Source organism: Vicugna pacos, chromosome 9 (genome assembly GCF_048564905.1).
Source record: "Vicugna pacos chromosome 9, VicPac4, whole genome shotgun sequence".
Taxonomy (NCBI): Eukaryota; Metazoa; Chordata; class Mammalia; order Artiodactyla; family Camelidae; genus Vicugna; species Vicugna pacos.
Window position 1 is genome coordinate 15,759,014 of NC_132995.1, and position 17,444 is coordinate 15,776,457.

At 54.9% G+C, this 17,444-nt stretch overlaps 1 protein-coding gene across 2 annotated transcripts; it reads right to left on the reverse strand.

The window, feature by feature from the left end:
- Nucleotides 1–726: 726 nt before the first annotated feature.
- Nucleotides 727–17,200, reverse strand: HPN (hepsin). Of its 2 annotated transcripts, none has more exons than XM_072967230.1 (13): nucleotides 17,008–17,200; nucleotides 16,367–16,436; nucleotides 10,927–11,028; nucleotides 10,801–10,842; nucleotides 5,488–5,617; nucleotides 5,284–5,406; nucleotides 5,086–5,126; nucleotides 4,679–4,844; nucleotides 4,385–4,575; nucleotides 1,961–2,056; nucleotides 1,626–1,768; nucleotides 1,279–1,443; nucleotides 727–1,072 (listed from the first exon to the last, which is right to left on the reverse strand). In XM_072967230.1, the coding sequence occupies exons 2-13, from the start codon at nucleotides 16,380–16,382 to the stop codon at nucleotides 1,034–1,036; spliced, it is 1,254 nt and encodes a 417-aa protein (XP_072823331.1). In that variant the 5' UTR covers nucleotides 16,383–16,436; nucleotides 17,008–17,200; the 3' UTR covers nucleotides 727–1,033. The 2 variants fall into 2 exon arrangements, with proteins under 2 accessions (XP_072823331.1, XP_072823332.1); XM_072967231.1 differs by having other exon boundaries at nucleotides 727–1,086; nucleotides 17,008–17,168.
- Between the last annotated feature and the right edge of the window lie 244 nt (nucleotides 17,201–17,444).

Here is a 17,444-nt window from a genome sequence, read left to right on the forward strand (position 1 = left end):
GAAACGAGTCCCCAGAAGCTAGGACCTGATCTCCAGTCCAGATGAAGGAAGAGAAGAGGGTCTCAGGCTGTGCTCGGAGGGCTTGGTGCTTCTGTCTCATCCTATAAAGCCCTGTTTCCCGTTCTGATCTGCAGTGAATGTCTTTTTTTCTCACCGGGCATCTGTGCCCCTTTTTTTCTGGAAACAGCACCCTATTTTCCTTTGGGGAATCCCTCACACTCAATCAATACAGTTCTTGGGAATCAAATCTCCTCCCCACCCCATGCACAGGTGCACAGTGATTTGATGAGGGACGAGCATATGACCCAAATCTGCCGGTGAGAGCCAAGCCTGGGGCATTTTTGCTGTAGTTATTGGGAAAGAAGCATTCCTTTTCCCTGGGACTGCTTAGTCCATGGCACATAAGCCTAGAGTCTGGGTGGGTTGGTGGGACATCTCTATCTCTGGTTGTAGGAGAGCTTGCTTAGAAATAAAGCTGACACAGAGAAAAGCAGATTGAGAGAGGAAATGAGGCACAGTCCTGATGAAAAATATTTGAGCAGCTGGATCCAGCAGTACCTGAAACTGGATTCCAGTTAAGAGAACCAATTAAAATCTTTTCTTTTAAGCCAGTGGGAATTGGAGGATCACACTCCCTGTCTGATGTGTGCCAGGCCTGAATTGCTCTCTTCCCTCCCTTCAAAATGTCCTCATTGCTGCTTGTGTTTGCAAACTCAAGAGACCACATTAATCAAAACCATTTTTATTATTTAAAGAGCATCCTGTCATCAAGGCCACTAGATGGGGGTTCCCAGACGGCAGAACAGTATTTACATGGGGATCAGGAGGGTGAGGCTCGGGTGGTCCCAGGGCTGAGTGGGCCCGCCACTGTGGAAGAGAGGACCTTGAAGGGAGGGTATCCCTGGACCTGTGGGCTGGGCCCAAGAAGAAAAATGTTCCATCCCTGGCCCAGGGTGAACCCCATCATGTGGGGCTGGAGCCACTGAGATCCGCTCAGGCCCTGGAGGCATGTGCAGCGAGGAGAATCCACAGGTCAGAGCTGGGTCATCATGCCGCTAGCTTCGGAGTGAGTCTGGGGAAAGACAACTGGGGGCTTCTGAGGTCTGAGAGGCTTCCCCAGAAGTCCCACAACTGACTCTCTCCCCAGGAGCCCTTTGAAAGTGATCTGTTCCCTCTTATAGGCCTGAGCATAGGTTTCCAGAAAACCCTGCCTCCCCTCCCCCACCGAGAGTCCCAAACCATCCCGCCCTCTGGCTCCCTTCTGGGCCCAAATTTCACCTTTATGGCCTGGAAGATCCACTCCCGGAAGTCACTGACTTTGGTGTAGACGCCTGGCTTCTGGGCCAGGGCACAGCCAGTGCCCCAGCTCACAATGCCACACAGCCGCCAACGTGGCATCCGAGAGATGCTGTCCTCACACACGAAGGGGCCACCACTGTCGCCCTGGTGTGGGAAGGAAGGCCTGGCTGGAGATCAAGATGGCTGGCCGGGAGGCCCTCCTCGGGTGGCCGTGGGCTATGGTCACAGAGCCTTCTGGTCCTGAGACAGGGAGCCTGTCTGCCCACTGCCCTGTGTCTCCATCCCTGGAGAGGCTGGGGCCGGTGCTGCCCCCCGCAGTCCCTCACCTGGCAGGCATCGATGCCACCCTCAGGGTAGCCGGCACAGAACATCTTGGGCTTGATCTGGTTCCCGTAGAAGTCAGGGCCGTTGCAGACATCATTGCTGATTATGGGGACTCGGGCCTCCTGGAGTACCCCAGCCTGTTGGCCTGGGGGTGTGCAGGCAAGGCTGGCCGAAGCTGGGGAGCATGCACACTCCCCTTCCCTCCTGGTGGCCCCCGGGACTCCTCAGTGTCCCTACACCCCGGGGCCAAGAGGCATTCAACCAGCCCCACTGCCCGTCCCCAGCCCGGTTCAGACTCTCCCTAATGGTGTCTTGATGCGCAGAGGACCGGACTCACCATAGTACTGTGTGTTGCCCCAGCCAGTCACAGTGCAGATCTTGCCGTCCACCAGGGCCTGGCCGGCAGCTGGGAGGCACACGGGCTGGATGTATTCTGTGAGAGAGACCATGCTGGTCCAGGCCCTGCTGGCCTGCCCTTCCTGGGACACACCTCCGTCCAGCTGGCTCCAGTGCCTCATGCCCGCCCTTTCCTCTGTTATTTTACAACAACCACAGCAGCAGCTGCCTTCTACTGAGCGCTCACTATGTACTAGGTGCCCTCCTGGGTCACTTCCTCTACTATCCCATCAGCCCAGGGAGGCAGAGCCTATTACCACCCCCATTTAAAGAGGGGGACAAGGCCATGTCACTTATCCAGAGGCTCAGAAGGAGTCAATGACCAAGCCAGAATTTGAATCCAGGTTGGCCCAATTTCCAAGCCTGTGTTCTTAACGATGGCGCATGGAGCTGCCCTTGCCTAGAGGGTGCCTCTGTGAGAAATTTAAACAGGCACCTTATCTTGAGATACTGGACTTCCACCTGTCAAAAAATCATAAGAAATACACCAGTCTACCCTGGCCATGGTAAGAAGGGCGTCCCTGAGAGGTGATGTCCTTGTGCAGTGCACAACCCACACAAGAGGTCCTGGCAGCCCTGCCTGCAGGTGACAGCTCATGCAGGTGAAGCCTGAGCTCAGCGCTCTCAGTGGAAAATGGAAAAAATAATCATTTCCCCCCAGAAGGGTATCGTGACAAGTTGGTGAAGCATTGAATAGCATGCCTGGCTAATAGGAGATGCTCACATAACTAGTAACAGTGATAAACAACAATAGCAATGATTGTTGCGTTGGCATGGCTCTAGGCTCTTGACTCATATTCACCTTTTCGTTGTCTCAATAACCCTCAGAAGTCATTTAGCAGATGCGAGAAACTGAGGCATGGAGAGGGGAAGCCACGTGCCCAAGATCGCAGAGCTGGCAGGTACCTGACCCCAAAGCCTACGCTGTTCCCCCGCAGCCGTGTGTCTCAAACCCAGGCCACCCCCGCCCATCCACCTGTGCACCACGGATACTCCCCCACTTCAGTCTTCTTAAACCTGTCACTCCATTCACTAAAGAGAAGGGTTTGTTTTGTTTAAAAAAAAAAAACATGTCTCACACTCTGAAATACAAAAGCAATTTCCATGGATCATTAAAAAGAAAATAACCATAAAAATAAGAATAATGCAAACCGCAAAATGGTACTGACTCCCCTGGCGGTGCAGCCTGGGGTTTACAGGCACGGATTCTAGCACCAGGCAGCCAGGGCTCAAATCTTTGCCTTTGCCAGTTGTGGAAACTGGGGGCACTGTTTACCTTCTTTGTGTGGGGACCCTTCCCCTTGTAAGAAAACAGGATCATAAGGGAACCCACCCTCCCTGGGTGGCTGTGACAACGAAATGGGTGCATGCTTGGGACAGGCTGAGAGCAGTGCCTGCACACAGGAGGCGTGTGTAAGTGGCAGTGTTCATCCCACCATCATTACTCTAGTATTCTTTCATCATCATTATCACTTATCAATAATCGTTATTATTTATTCTTATTACTCCTCCTCCTGTTCTCCTCCTCCATCGTAGCCTTCTGAAAGCTGAAGCCCACGGTCTGCTCTTATCTAAAAGGCACGTGTTGGTGAGGTGTTAAAGACACATCGGCACCCAGGTGAGCCTTGCTCATTGAAAGCAAGGAAACAAGTCAATGGTTTTTAGAGGGGTTTTAGATACAGGTAAGTGGCCTGCCTGGCAAGAGGAAGGTGCAGCCAGCAGCACAATTGATTTTAGGACATTTCATCACTCCCCTTTACCTATGACCTCTCAATGTCCCTATCCGCATGCCACCGCCAGCCCCGGAGAGGCACTAATCTACCTTCTGTCTCTACACATTTGCCTAGTCTGGACATTTCACACAGATGGAATCCCACATCCTGGTGGTGGCTTGGTGTCTGACTTCTTCCTTAGCACAATGCTTTCAACGGTCATCCATTGTGTATTATGAATCAGGACCTCATTCTTTTTCACGGCCTCATATGGTTCCATTGTATGGATCTAACACACTGTATTTATCCACGGGTCAGATGATGGACATCTGAGATGTTTCCATCTTTTGACTGTGAACGACTCTGCTGTGAGCATTGGGCACTAGTTTTTGTGTGGCTTGGTGTCTTCATTTCTCTGGGGTATGCACCTAGGGGTGGAACTGCTGGGCCAAATGGTACTCCGTGTTTCACTATTTGAGGAATCGCCATGTGGTTTTTCCAAAGTGGCCGCACCAAATTGTTCCTGTCTAGTGAATGCGCAATTTGTGCTCCTCAAGATCATCTTCCTAATCACATGGATTCCTACTGCCTAGCCCCTTCTCTGTCCTCCCGGCCCCTGGAGTCCCCAGGCCAGGGATCCCACCCCGACTTACCTGTGAGGGGCAGGGCACTGGAGAGGTGGACCAGGGCGATATCATTGCTGTTCTCCTCACTGTTGGGGTCCCGAAAGGGGAGGTAGCCCCCATGATAGATCACTGCCTGCACCCCCAGTTGCAGGCCGTGGGGTGAGGTCTGGGCCACAGCACCGGCAAACACGCGCCATCGGGACAGGACCCGGTTCCGCCTACCAGGGATAGGAGGGGAGGGTGGCAGCTTGTCCGGGTACAGCTGCCCCCCCCCCTCACCATTCCCCTGCCTCCCCTCTCAGCAGTGTGGGAGACACTCACTCAGGGAAGCAGTGGGCGGCTGTCAGCACCCAGTCTCTGGAGAGCAGGGATCCCCCACAGAGGTGTGCTCCGTCATAGCGAAGACTGACTTGCCATGGCCACCTGCCCAAGCTGGTGTCCTGGCCTCCCACGATGCGATCAACGGGCAGCTTCCTGTGGCCACAGTCTGTGGGAGAAGGGGCAGTAGGGGGCAGTGGGAGGCCTGGACCCCCTGCCCCAAAGGGTCCAAGAGGACATGGCCCCACCCTGGGGTGGTCTGAGGAGACACAGCTCCATCCCTGGGGACCTGAGGGCACATGGCCCCACCCTGGGGGGCTCTTAGAAAACACAGCCCCATCTTTGGGGGACCTACGGGAACATGGCCTGGCCCTGGGAAGGGTCTCAGAAGAGGGCTCTGAGTTTCTCACCTAGGCAGTTGGCAGCCAGGAAACGGCCCCGGGGACAGTCGCTGTGAGAGAGGCAGGGATGGAGACACCGGAGGGGGGCAAAAGGCGGATGATCAGCCAATTAAGAGGGAGGAAGGGCACACGGAGGGAGCGCGGTGCGGGTGCCCGGGGGCTGTGGGGCCCGCGGTGTGCGCCCCACCCGCCCGCCGCCCTCCTCACCACACGGAGAGGACCTCGAGCAGCCTCTGCGCGTGCGGCAGCCTCCCCTCGTCCACGCAGAAGAAGCCCGACGTGCCGTTGGCGCCCGCCGTCCGCACGTCCAGCTCCGAGTGGTTCACGGCCCTGGGGGGGGAGGGGTCAGGCCCGCGCCTCCCGCCCTCCCGGCGCCCCCCACCCACAGGGGCCCCCCACCTCCCCGGGTACCTGAGGAAGCCCATCTCCTCGCAGCTGAGCCCCGCCGCCCTGGCGTTGGAGCGCGAGGAACACAGCAGGCGCCACGTGCCCTCCGTCTCGTCGAACACGGTGAGCCGAGCATCGGACGGGCCGACCTGCACTGCAGGGCGACAGGACGGCCGCCTGGGTCGCCTCCCCGCCCGAGCCCTCCTGGCCTGTTCTCCGCCCGCAAGTGCCTAGTCTTGAGGCGCCAAAGGCCAGATCGGCGCACCCAGGGTCCCCCACATCCCTGACTGCGTCTGGAAGGGCCCAGGACTCGAGCTGGATCCTGGGACTGGCTGCCTCACCGGAACCCGGGGGCTTCTTCCCACCACCAGGATTCCTGAGCTGGCAGCCCGGGAGCTGGAAATCTGGAACTTTGCTGAGAGATTTGGAAGGAGGGCAACTGTTTTAACCAAGCTCCCAGGAGAATGGCATGCGAGCTGGACCTACTGGGGCCCATCTTTGCCCCTAGGAGGGGAAAAATAAGCCTACATAGAGAAGGCCAAGAGATTTCTGATAACATTTTTAAAGTCTTAATGGATCAGGCCTGAAGAAGCCCCAGAATTGTAACTTAAGTGAGTTAATCATTTCTCTTTTTGTTTAGCCAGTTTCTTAGTTTTTCCTTTTGTCTTCTGCAGCCTGAAGACCCTTGACTAACACATCACACTGCCAAAATATTTAAATAGATTTCCTACAAGCTTAAAAAAAAATCTGTCCTTACTGCAGGACTTGTCAGAGCCTTGAATACACACTAAATTGCATGATAATTCTCTTAGCAGAGGATGCAGTATTCATTCATCTGTTCATTCAGCAAGTGTTAACTAGACACATCCTCCATGCCCAGTCCTGTGTAGGGTGATGCTGGGGAGGTAAAGATGACCAAGAAGGCCCTGGGCTGTGCCCTCACCAAGCCAAAGTCTATGGGTGGGTGAGACAGACACTGGTTAAAAAAAAGAGAAGAAGTAGGGTGGAGATACACAGGCAGTCTGGAGAGAGTTTATGGAGAATCCATCATGCCCGGGGCTTACTGTGTTGACAAGTGATGCCAACCCTCAGCCCCTCACAGGCTGCTTCTCACACACAGCCAGAGGACCCTAAGCCAAGTCACAGCCCTTTGGCGTATTTGTTTACATTTAGCAGAGACTCAGTATGTACCAGGCTCTATTTTGGGCAATGAACAAATCAGACAAAACCCCAAGCTCTGCGGAGCTCCAAGGCCAATAGATGAGATGAATAACGAATGGGACAGAGAAGTAAAATAGAAGGTGTGTCACAAAAGAAGGGGCCAGGGAGAGAAATCAAGATTGGCAGAGACAAGGGAGTGCTGGCGTTGGGGGTGGAGAGGTTGCACTGCCAATGGGTGCACAGGGAAAGCTTCGCTGAGCAGGTGGTATGCAAGCACAGATCTGAAGGAGGTGAGGAAGAGAGTCGTGAAGACAGGTGAGGAACAGAGAATTGGGCCAAGGGAACTGCAAGTGCAAAGATTCCAAGAAGGGGGGTGTGGGGGGTGTCGGGGGAGATGGGAGAAAAGACTAGATTTGGCTTTTCCCAGGAGTGAGGTGTAGCCAGGGGCGGGCTCTGAGCCAGGAGGGCCCTGATCTGACTTAGGGGTTCACAGGCTCCCTCTGGCTGTGTGTGGGGCACAGACTATAGAGGGTGGGGATGGGAGCAGGGAGACCAGGGAGGAGGCTGTGTGATGGTCCAGGAGGGAGAGGATAGAGGCTGGGCCTGAGCAGGGGCAGTGGGGAGGCAGTGTTTAGATTCTAGATAGAGTCTGTAGATGGAGCTCAAAGAGACTGGAGGTGGGTGTGAGGGAAAGAGGGGTCGAGGGCAATTCCAAGGTGTTTAGCCTGAGCCACTGGAAGGATGGCGCTGCTGTTGGCTGAGATGGGGAAGCAGGGGAGGAGTAGGCTTGGGGAAAGATCAACTGTGAACCCCTTTTCTCCTGAGCCGCCTGCATGGCTGGTGTTCTGAGAGCACATTCTAGGAAAGTGAATCTGGTGCAAACTCAGTTTTGCATCCTCTTAGGAAGAACTTGGCGAGGCCACACTCCAGCTGAGTGGTCTGCCCACATCTCCACAGATCTGGACAAAGGGAGGCAGGACTTCCAGGGAGAACCCTGTCCTGCTGAAGACAGAGACGGGCAGAGAGAGGATTTGCATTCAGGCCTGAGTGACTTCAAACCCCAGGCTTTTAACATTGCCCTAGACAGCCTCTCAAGTGACTTTCCTCCTTAAGGTTAAATAATGACACAGTAATAATAACACAGGCTATTATGTTTCCTGGAGGTGTCAGTGGGTTGACCCCATGCTATCTGAAGTCCCACAACCATCATGGGAGGTAGAGACCATTTCTAAGCTCATCTTGCAGTTGGGGAAACTGAGCCTTGGAGAGGCTATATTTGCCTGGGGGGATACAGCTAAGAACAGGCAAAGCCAGGATTTGAACACAGGCCTGCTGACCTGTATACTCCTGCTCCTTCCATGGGTCTCACACTGACCCTTACCTGCCCCCCAGCCCAAATATACTCACCCTCAGCCCAGACTAGCAGCTTTCTGGCTGGCTTGCCTTAGTCATGGCCTCCTGCTCCCGGGTCAAGACAGGGGATGCTGGGCATCTCTGCTGGGTGGTACCCACCATCTCCTAAGTTCCCAGACCAAGACTTGGGGTTTGAAACACTAAGGGAGGGTGGGAATGAATTCTTATTTTTAAATGACTTCTAAGGGCTCCAGAAATGTGATTTCCAGAAAGTATGAGGTTTTAGGAAAGAACTATCACTTTATGGATGTATTTGGAGGGAGGGGAGAGGGAGGGAGGAAGGAATATCAAATGCCCCCTCCAAGTATTTTTAAAGCTACATCCTGTGCCACTGTTTCTCACTTTGAAACTCTTTATTCTTATTTGTATTATTTTAAGCAATGCAAAGTATGTTCTGGGTCACCTGGTTTGCTTACCAACTCATCTGGTATATTTAGAGATGTGAAAATCCCAGAAAAATGAGGTGGGGAATATCGTTTCTGGGTTGTTTTTGTTTGTTTGTTTCGGAATTTCCCAGTGTTTTTGAAAACCCCAAGTACAATGGAAGGGCAGGGTACTGGCGTTGGCCAGAGCCTGGTCTGAATCATGGCCCAGCTACCTCCCAGCTGGAGGCGTGGGACAAGTTAGTTCGTCTCAGTGATTGGTCCTCCTGCTACTCACTCAGCAGAGATTCCTCAGTATCTACTGTGCACCTGACACTGTCCGGGGGCAGTAAAAAAAAATGCCTCTGCCCTCCTGAAATTCACCAGGAATAAATGATGGATGGGGAGCGTGAGGAGTTTTCCTGAGGGTGACAGGGTGGCTGTGGGGTAGGGGAAGCATAGAGCCTGGGGGCCGAAAGGCCTCGCTCAGGAAAGTTAAAACCTGAAGTGTGAGATGCCAAAGCCAATGGTAACAAAGTTGGTTGAAACCCAAGTGTTGCATGGATCATTGCCACCTCCGATTCTCATCCCAAGTTTCCAGACTAGGACACAGAGACTTAGAGAGGGCAGGACAGGTGTGAGCCTCAGCTCACCTTCAGCTCAGTGATGGTGCAGGACCCTGAAACTGGCCTCGGGATGTGAGTGGGAAAAGGGGCAGTGAGCAAAGGCTGAGGGCCTGACAGCAGCCTGTGGGCTGGAGACCGGAGAGCGCCGGGAGTGAGCATGAGATGAGGATGGAGAGGGGCCGCCCACTAGGAGACTTGGAACCTGCCAGGAGTTGGGATTTTAGCCCAGTGGCGGTAGGGAGCCATGGAGGGGCTTCCGGCAGGCGTGCAAGCCTCCACCCTGCCACTTATTTGACATGCGGGCTTGGACAAGTCAGTCCACTTCACTGGGCCTCAGTTTACCCCAACTGCAAAATCAGGGTGATGACAACAGCCCCAAGTTCACAGGGCTATTGTGCAAAGGCTGCAGCCAGGGCCCTGCATGTGTTAGCTGTCACTATGGCAACGCACGCGGCTGTTTCTTGAAAAACAATAGAGGATAGTGTTCTACACAAGGGCCGGATCCAGGCTGCCTGGGTCCCGATCCCAGTGACCTGGGGCAAGTCTCTTGGTTTTTCCATGCCTCATTTCCCCATATTAAAATGGGCAGTGGTGAGGATTTAATGAATGAACATCTGCAAAGCCCTGAGGCTTGTGCCTGGCACAGACTAATACTCTCTGAGTGCCGGCTATGGTGGTTGACCTTGATGTTGGCTTTCCTTGTCTGGATGTTCATTTCTTCTCTCTTTTTTTTAATCGAAGTACAGTTGATTTACAATGTTGTGTTAGTTTCTGGTGTGCAGCGTACTGATTCAGTTATATACATAGACACATTCTTTTTCATATTCTTTATCATTGTCGGCTACTACAAGATATTGAATATAGTTCCCTGTGCTAAACAGTAGGACCCTGTTGATCTGTTCATTTCTTCTCTTAATGTGAGCTGAGTTTTTAATGGAACTAGATGAGGCTTCTGGGAGTGAAAAATACATCCCATCACACAACTTCCTCCTTCTTCCTGCTGCCCTGGGCAGTTGAATGGCAGGTTGGAGGTGGCATTGGGGAAGATTCATTCATTCATTCCACAATCAGTTTCTGCATCTATTTATTCATGTGGCCTTTCCTTCCCACCTGCCTGCAGACAATCTCTACCAATCACGTCTAAGGGCGATTTCTGGCCCCATCATTCACCAGCTGCATGTCCTCTCTAGTCCTCACTTTCCATATCTGTAAATGGGGATAATGACAGCAGCTACCTCCAAGGAGAGTTGGAAAGTTCGCTGAATTCATCTAGCACCTCTCAAACACGTTTTGATCACACTCTGCAGTAAGAGACATTTTACGTTATGATGTCACCCTGACCTTCTGTTTTCTGGGACAAACTATTGCATTGCTTTAAGCCTCAGTTTCCCCCTCTGGAAAATGGAGAGAATAACAGTCCCACTCTCATAAAACCAAAAGAAAGATGAACAAAACTCTTTCTTACTGAGAGAGATGCACTCTGCTATTTTAATTTAATCATCATCAGACTTTTAAAAATATGGTATTCAACTCACTAATTTAATTTCATGATGCACTAATGGGCAACACATTTAGAGTCTGAAAAACACTAGGTTAGATAAGTGAGGTGCTCAGGGCAGCATGTGGCCCAGGGCAGGCCCATGATGTGAGTGTATGAGCGCCAGCAGCATTTCCGCAGGCGTTCGTGCATTCATTCAAAAATCCTTTCATTGGGTTCCCACCAGGTACGGGTTTCTGCGGGGGCTCCCCAGAGGGTCCCTGCCTAATCTACTCACCTGGATACAGCGGCTCCTGCTCGCTCCTGAGTAGAACAGTCACTGCAGAGAAGGCAGAGGTGAGGGCAGGCAGGCTGGGGGCCGCAGGGGGCAGGGGAGGGTAGAGGCGCAGGGAGCCACTCTCACCAATGGCCCAGGACGCCGCCCCGATGCCTGTCAGGAGCAGCACGGTCCCCACAGTGAGAGCTGCCACCTTGGGTCCAGAGCAGCACGACACAGTCCGGCCACCTGCAACAGACACTGTGCTGGGGCCACCGCCAGGTCTGTCCTCACTGTAGCAGGATTTGGGCATGGGACCAGCTCTGCCCTGCCCCCCAGGGCTAACTTAGCATGCCTGAGCCTGCCGGGTCCTGGGCCCGGTTCCTGGGGCTGAGCAGTTGTCAGGGCCATCCCTCTCCTGCAGTGAGGACAACCAGGTAGGTGTCTAGCCCCCAACGGGTTCCAGCTGGGAAGGGGCGTGGCTGGGACAGCTGCCACCTTCCCAGCCTCCTCTCCTGGCACGTAAAGGATTTCTCCTCCCTTGAAGTGGCCCTTCTTTTCTCCCTTGTCACATTGTGCCTTTTCTTAGACCTCTAACTTCTGCTCAATTTCCCAGAGGTTCTTGGAGCCTCTTGGGGGCTGTGACCTCTGACCTTTGCCCTCTTGGCAGCTCTCTTCCCTGCTGTTGGCATTTCCTCACTGCCTCATTTCTCTCTGCTATTCCAGACCCTGTCCCTGGGAACCCACCAAAACCAGAGCTCTCCCAGAGGACCCAGCTCCAAGGTCAAATTTGCCCTTGGAGGCTGAGAACCTAAATTTGGAAATTTCCAGCCTCACTTAAAAATATTGGCCTTACCTACTCCTATCTGGGACCTTGGGCGGGTGGCATCATCTCTTTGAGCCTCAGCCTCCTCATCTATTTAATGGGTGTCCACCTAGCACTCACCTTCAAAGATAATACTTTAAATTTCTTTTTAAACATAATCATAGCCAAACTCTTATCAGATGCTTTATGTGCCCAGCACTGCACATTCTTACTCAGTCCTTATCTCTGTGAAGATTCCTATTTTTCAGAAAGGGAAAACCGAGGCTCAGAGAAGTGGTGTCACCTGCCTAAAATGACTCAGTCAGGAGGAGGCAGTGCTGAATCCTGAACCGTGGGTAGATTTGGTGCTGGGGCCCAAGTGTATAACCACTAAGCCATGCTACCCCTCCCTGTGCTGTAGTACTTGGCAGACAGCAAGTTCTCAATAAATGCTTGCAAATCGTTAGAGCTGTGTGGCCCTGGGCAACTCCCTTCACCTCTCTGGACCTGTTTTCCCCTCAGTAAAATGTGGCTTTAATCGTTTGTTATCCTACTGAGCATCCAGTGTGTCCCTGGCACCATTCTAGGCTCCGGGGACTCATCCCCTAAGAAGACAGATGAGATGCTGGTTCTCATGACACCCACATTCTCATGGGCATATGTCTCCCTCCCATGAGAGGGAGACATAAGTAAGTGAACAAGGAAATGAACTTGATCATTTCCAGATGGTGGCAGAGTCTATGGAGAAAATAATGCAGGTTGAGGGCAGCAGGTGCTCAGTGAGGGCCTCCCCCCAGAAGTGACTTTTAAGCTGAGACCAGAAGGGTGAGGCCAGCCAGGCAAAGACCTCTCATGGAAGGGCACAGTGGGCAGAGAGGACAGCGCAGACAAAGGCCTTGAGGCAAGAATAAATGTCACGTGTGAGACGGTGAGAGAGGCCATGGATGTGGCCAGAGTGGCATGAGCTTTGGGAAGGCAGTGGGGCCAAGGCTGGGGCCAGCTGGGGAAGCCTGGCAGCCCGAGGGGAAGAGGGATTTGATTCTCAAGTGCAACGGGGGCCCTGAGGCTAAAAAGCCAACCCGTTTGCTAGGGACTGTGGAACAGCCAAATAGAAAGGGCAGGTGAGAGCCTTCGCCAGGCCGGGTATGTGCCTGACTTCTCTCAGCATCTGCAAGGCCCGCCTGGGCTGTAGAACCACCCAGCTCTCCCATCTGTGTCGTGGAAATACGGCTATGGGCACAGGGCCAGGCCAGTGCCTGGAAGGACTGCCATCCTCATAGGACCTGGGATGGCCATTGTCTGGGTGTCTTCAGAATTTGAGAGTTCATCCGTTTCCGTGGGGCACTCCTCCCTCCAGAGGCCCCAGGGGGCCAGCCTGGTCCCACCCCTGCTGGCTGACCCCCTTACCCTCCGCTGTCTCCCTGAGGGGGCCTCTTAGGCTCAGTCCCCACTGAGGCCCCAACCATCTTCCCACTCCAGTGGGAGGTCATCGCTCCTCGAGCCATCAGGCCGGTCCTGGTTCCTTTGTTTTCAGATACGCCTGCCAGAGCTTTGGGCCACTCAGAGCCCAGGCTAGAGGCTCTGGTTCCTCTGCCGGAGTGGGAAGCATTGTCACCCTGTGTCTCTTAGGGTAAGAGGAAGAACCTGCTTCCAAGCCCTCTGGTTCAAGGGACTTTGGGCACCCCCCAAACAGGTGCCTCTGGTGGGACAGGAAGTATCTTGCTCTGGGTCCCCAGGGTGAGAGGAGTCCTCACTGTGTACCTTTGCTGAGGCAGGAAGGGTGCTCCCTGTGTGAGAGGCAGCATCTTTGCGTGATTCTTTGGGGGCGGATAGGGCTGAATAAGCCCCCGACCTCCCTGAGGCTCTGACTCTGCTCCTCTGGGGCCACTAAGCAGCCCTTGTCTTCCCAAAGGACAGTTCGTCTGCCCCCACCACGTGGCTACAAAACCCTCACAAGTGATGTCTTTGGCTCCTTGTCTCTAAAACTCCACTCAACTGACAGCTCCATGTCTCTCCTCAACGTACCCAACTCCAACTTCCTGAATGAAAGTCTCTCTTCGTCTGACCTCGGGGACACTGCCTGACCCTGATTCACCTCCTACTTTTCCATCCCCTGACCCTCCACACACTCCTTGAAATCTGGGGTTCGCAGGGTGGCCATGGCCTCCTCACCCTCATGCCTCCCAGCTCCTGTCTGTCCTACCCACGCCCACAGCCTGCTTCCCTTTTCTGTCCCCAGCCCTGGACTCTCATTAGTCCCAGATCAGGGGTCCCGCAGCCTCTTAGAATCCCGTAGGTCCCTCACACCTCCCATGTCCCATACTGGCCTCAGTGTCCCCCCAAACCCCCAGGTCCCGTCTCAGAGGCCCTTATCCTCAAGACAGTCCCTCGTCTGTAGGACGCCTCACTCTGCCCACAGTTACAGGCCTTCGGAGTGTCCCCTTTCAGCTCTCTCCTTCCCTCCCCCCTGCCCCATCAACCCCTGGGTTCATTCTCTCCTGGTCCAGCCTCCACACGGAAGCCTAGGGACTCTTCCTAAACACCAAATCCAACCTGTCCCTTCTTTACCTAGGACCCTCCATGACTCCCCAGTGCCCCCCAGGACAGAGGCTAAGACCCCCAGGACCATGGTACCAATCCCTGTATGATATAAACATGGCTATTAGAGATTTGGGGGGTTGAACATTTTCCCTCAAATTCCCAGACAGCCATAGGGATCCTTATCAAACAACTGACAGAGCTTCCCGAAAGCAACCAAAACCACAGGACTTGTAAAATACAGGATAACCACCAGCGCCATCTTGTGGAGAGACCCAGCACCGCCCAGGCATCAGCCTGCTTCTTACCTTGGTCCAGACCTTCCTTGGTCCAGTTTGCACACTTCATCACCCTCCCGGCTCCTTTTCCAACTTTACCTCCAGAAATACTGAATTATCTACGGGCCATTGCACTGCACTGCACACCTAGCAGTCTGTCACCCCCAGCTGTCAGCCTTGCTCCTCCCTCAGCCGGACGTACCTACCTACTCCCTCCTCATCCCGCGTGTCAACTCGGATATCACCTCTCCTGAGTCTGAGTCCCTAGGGAGCAACAAGAACCTGGCCTTGGGCGTATGTACTTCAACAGCAGAATGGTGACACAAACATTAGCACAACTGTAGCCACGACGCCAACCCTAGCCCTGTCCAAACCCCGTCCTGCAGTTTCCTGAAATCCTTGGAACTGTTAACGAGGACAGTATCATAATCACCATCCCTGGTTTACAGACGAGGCAAGGGGGCCCAGAGAGGTGCAGCCACCTACCCCGGGTCACCCAGCAAGTAAGCGCAGCACCAGAACCTTTCAGCCTTCGTGTCCAGGTCTGACACGACTGCAGGACTCCCCCCCAAGACCCGGCCCGGGCTGCCTGGGGGTGCGCTGGAGCCCAGTGCACCTCGGTTCTCTCTGTCCCCAGGCCAGGCTCTGGTCACCCTTCTGGGCACTCTCTGCTTTTCTTTCATTCACCTGTAGGCCCCAGGCCTGGTGACTCCCTTCAGTTGGCTCCGGGGAGGAATCATCGCCAAGGTGCAGGGCTCTGCGGCCCATCTGCTCAGCAAGAGCGCAGGGCCTTCTCCTGAGCCCCTGGGAGACCGGTTACTCTGGGCCACAGCTGAATGGTTTGGGGTCTGATTTGCCAACTATGCTGAGACTCCAGGAGGCCAGATATCCATACTGATCGTGTCCGCCAACACACTCCGTGCTTCCTCCTAATCATGGCATTTAAATCCTCACACCACCCTGCGAGCTGTGCGCTGTTAGCCCTGTCTCTGTTTTTCAGAGGAAGAAACGAGGCCCACAGAGAGTGAGCTGCTTGCCCAGGGCCACACAGCTAGAAAGTGCTACTGTCTGGGACCGAACCCAGCTAGCCTGGTTCCAGGAAGAAGAGGGAGTCAGCCTCAGCTGGGGAGGGTGGGAAGGAAAGGCCACCCTTAACCAGGCCCCTCCAGGTGGCTCCCAAGCGTGGAGGAGGCTGAGAGAGAGCTAGGCTGTCTGGAGCCCGACCCAGGGGCTTCCACGAGCCCTCAAGTGCCTGCCACACCGGGGAGTGGTTTCTCTGTTGTCTCTCTTCTCTCCATCCATCCAGGTCAAGTCCAAAGTCCTCCCTCTGCTCATCCACCCACAGTGTGAAGAATGTCAGGAATTGGTGGGGCTTTTGGGTCCGTGGGACTCCAAGCCGACCTCTGTCGTGACAGCTCTGGCACATGGCATGATGTGTCTTACACGCTGAGCCCCACACTGGTGCCTCACGTGTGTTCCATGCTCCCAACAACCTCGCGTAGGTAAGCGACAGCATTAGGATCCATGCCTGACCCAGCGGGAAACTGAAGCCCAGAGAAACAACAGACTTTCACAAGATTGCACAGTAAAAAAAAGTGGCAGAAGCAGATTCGAACGCAGGCCTGCGTACTCGACTCCAGAGTCTGTGTCCTTAATGGTGATAGCTAGTCTGCTCGCCTTGGCCCCAAGTGGAGGCCAGGTCCAAGGTTAGCTGAGAAATCGCTGGGGAATGAGGGGAAACTGAGGCAAGGAGCCAGGAAGGTCATATGCGCTGGCAGGGAGGCAGGGGACGGCACAGCCCCACAGAAAACTTGGTTAATAGTTAATCGGGTGGAGGAGGCTTCAGAAGTGGGTGGGGATGGGCCCAGGAGGGGTACCAGAAACAGGGGGCTCTGAGGGGGCGGATGGAAGAGAGCACAGAGGGAGGGGCGCCAGGTAGAGCCCAAGTCAGGGAAAGGGGACTCACCCTCCTTCTCCGCCATGTCACGGCCTCTAGTTAATGATTCCCCGGCTGACCTCCTGGGCCGGGGTGGGACCTGTGGGGAGATGAGCAGGGAGGCAGGGCCTGGGGGAGCCCAGCCCAGCCTCAGTGCCCCCAAGTCCCAGGCGCCCATCCAGGGAGGCAGGAGGGACTGGGCCCCAGCCAGAGCACGCAGTGATCACGGACACAGATTGGGCTGGGTTCAAGGATGGGGTCAGTGTCTGACCAGTAGCCAGCGGGGGCGCCTGGATTTGCAGGGTTGAGGGACCCCATGTCTGGGCCTGGGTGAGGAGGGGAATGAGGGTCTGAGCTCCTGGGTCTGAGGGAGGACAGCTGGGGGCCTCACCTCCTGAGTCCTGGGAAGAGAGGGATGGGGGCCAGCACCCTTTCTATGAGGGAGGAGGGGCATGGGGGCCTGGACTTCTGGGTCTGAGGGAGGAGACTGGGGCCTGATCTTGGAGTCTGAAGAAGTGGGGCTACAACTCCAAGGTCCTTGGGGAGAAGTCAGACAGACAGCCCACTCTTGGGGGCCCTGGGAGCCACTCTACTGGGAGGTGGGTATGAGGTTGGGTGCAGGTGAGGGGACCCGTGTCCTGGGGACTGAAACTGAGGACCCTGGTTCTTACCCTGGGGTCCAGCAGGTGGGGACGGAGCTGAGAGATGGTGCCGGTTTAGGGTCAGTCTCCAGGCCTGGGCAGAAGCATGGTGGCCCCGCGCAGCGGTGGCCCCGGAGGAGGCAGAGGCAGCGGCAGCAGCGGCGTGGGGCCTGCTAGGCCTGGCTGCCTCACCTGAGGAGGAGGGGGCTGGGCAAGAGGCGGGGGAAGGGGCGGGGAGGGGCAGGGCAAAGGGATTGGCAGCGCTGGAGGCCACCTGGCTGGTGGGGCAGGGTTTGCAGGGGCTGGACCAGGCCGGCCCAGCAACCGGCCTCTGGCCTGGAGGGGGCCCAGGTGTGCCAGTCTGAGGGGAGGTGGGAGCATGGACAGGCTCGGCCTGAGGGCTGGGAGTTTGGGCAGACAGGGCAGACTGGGGTTGCTTATAAGGACCGAAGGAAGGAGGTACGAAT

Excerpts from the sequence above, each read along its gene's own strand:
- HPN (XM_072967230.1), bottom strand. Across the intron at positions 4,845-5,085 it reads CCTGGCTGCCAACTGCCTAG|ACTGTGGCCACAGGAAGCTG; the intron begins GTGAGAAACTCA and ends CTTCTCCCACAG. Across the intron at positions 1,073-1,278 it reads GGATCTTCCAGGCCATAAAG|ACTCACTCCGAAGCTAGCGG; the intron begins GTGAAATTTGGG and ends GTCTTTCCCCAG.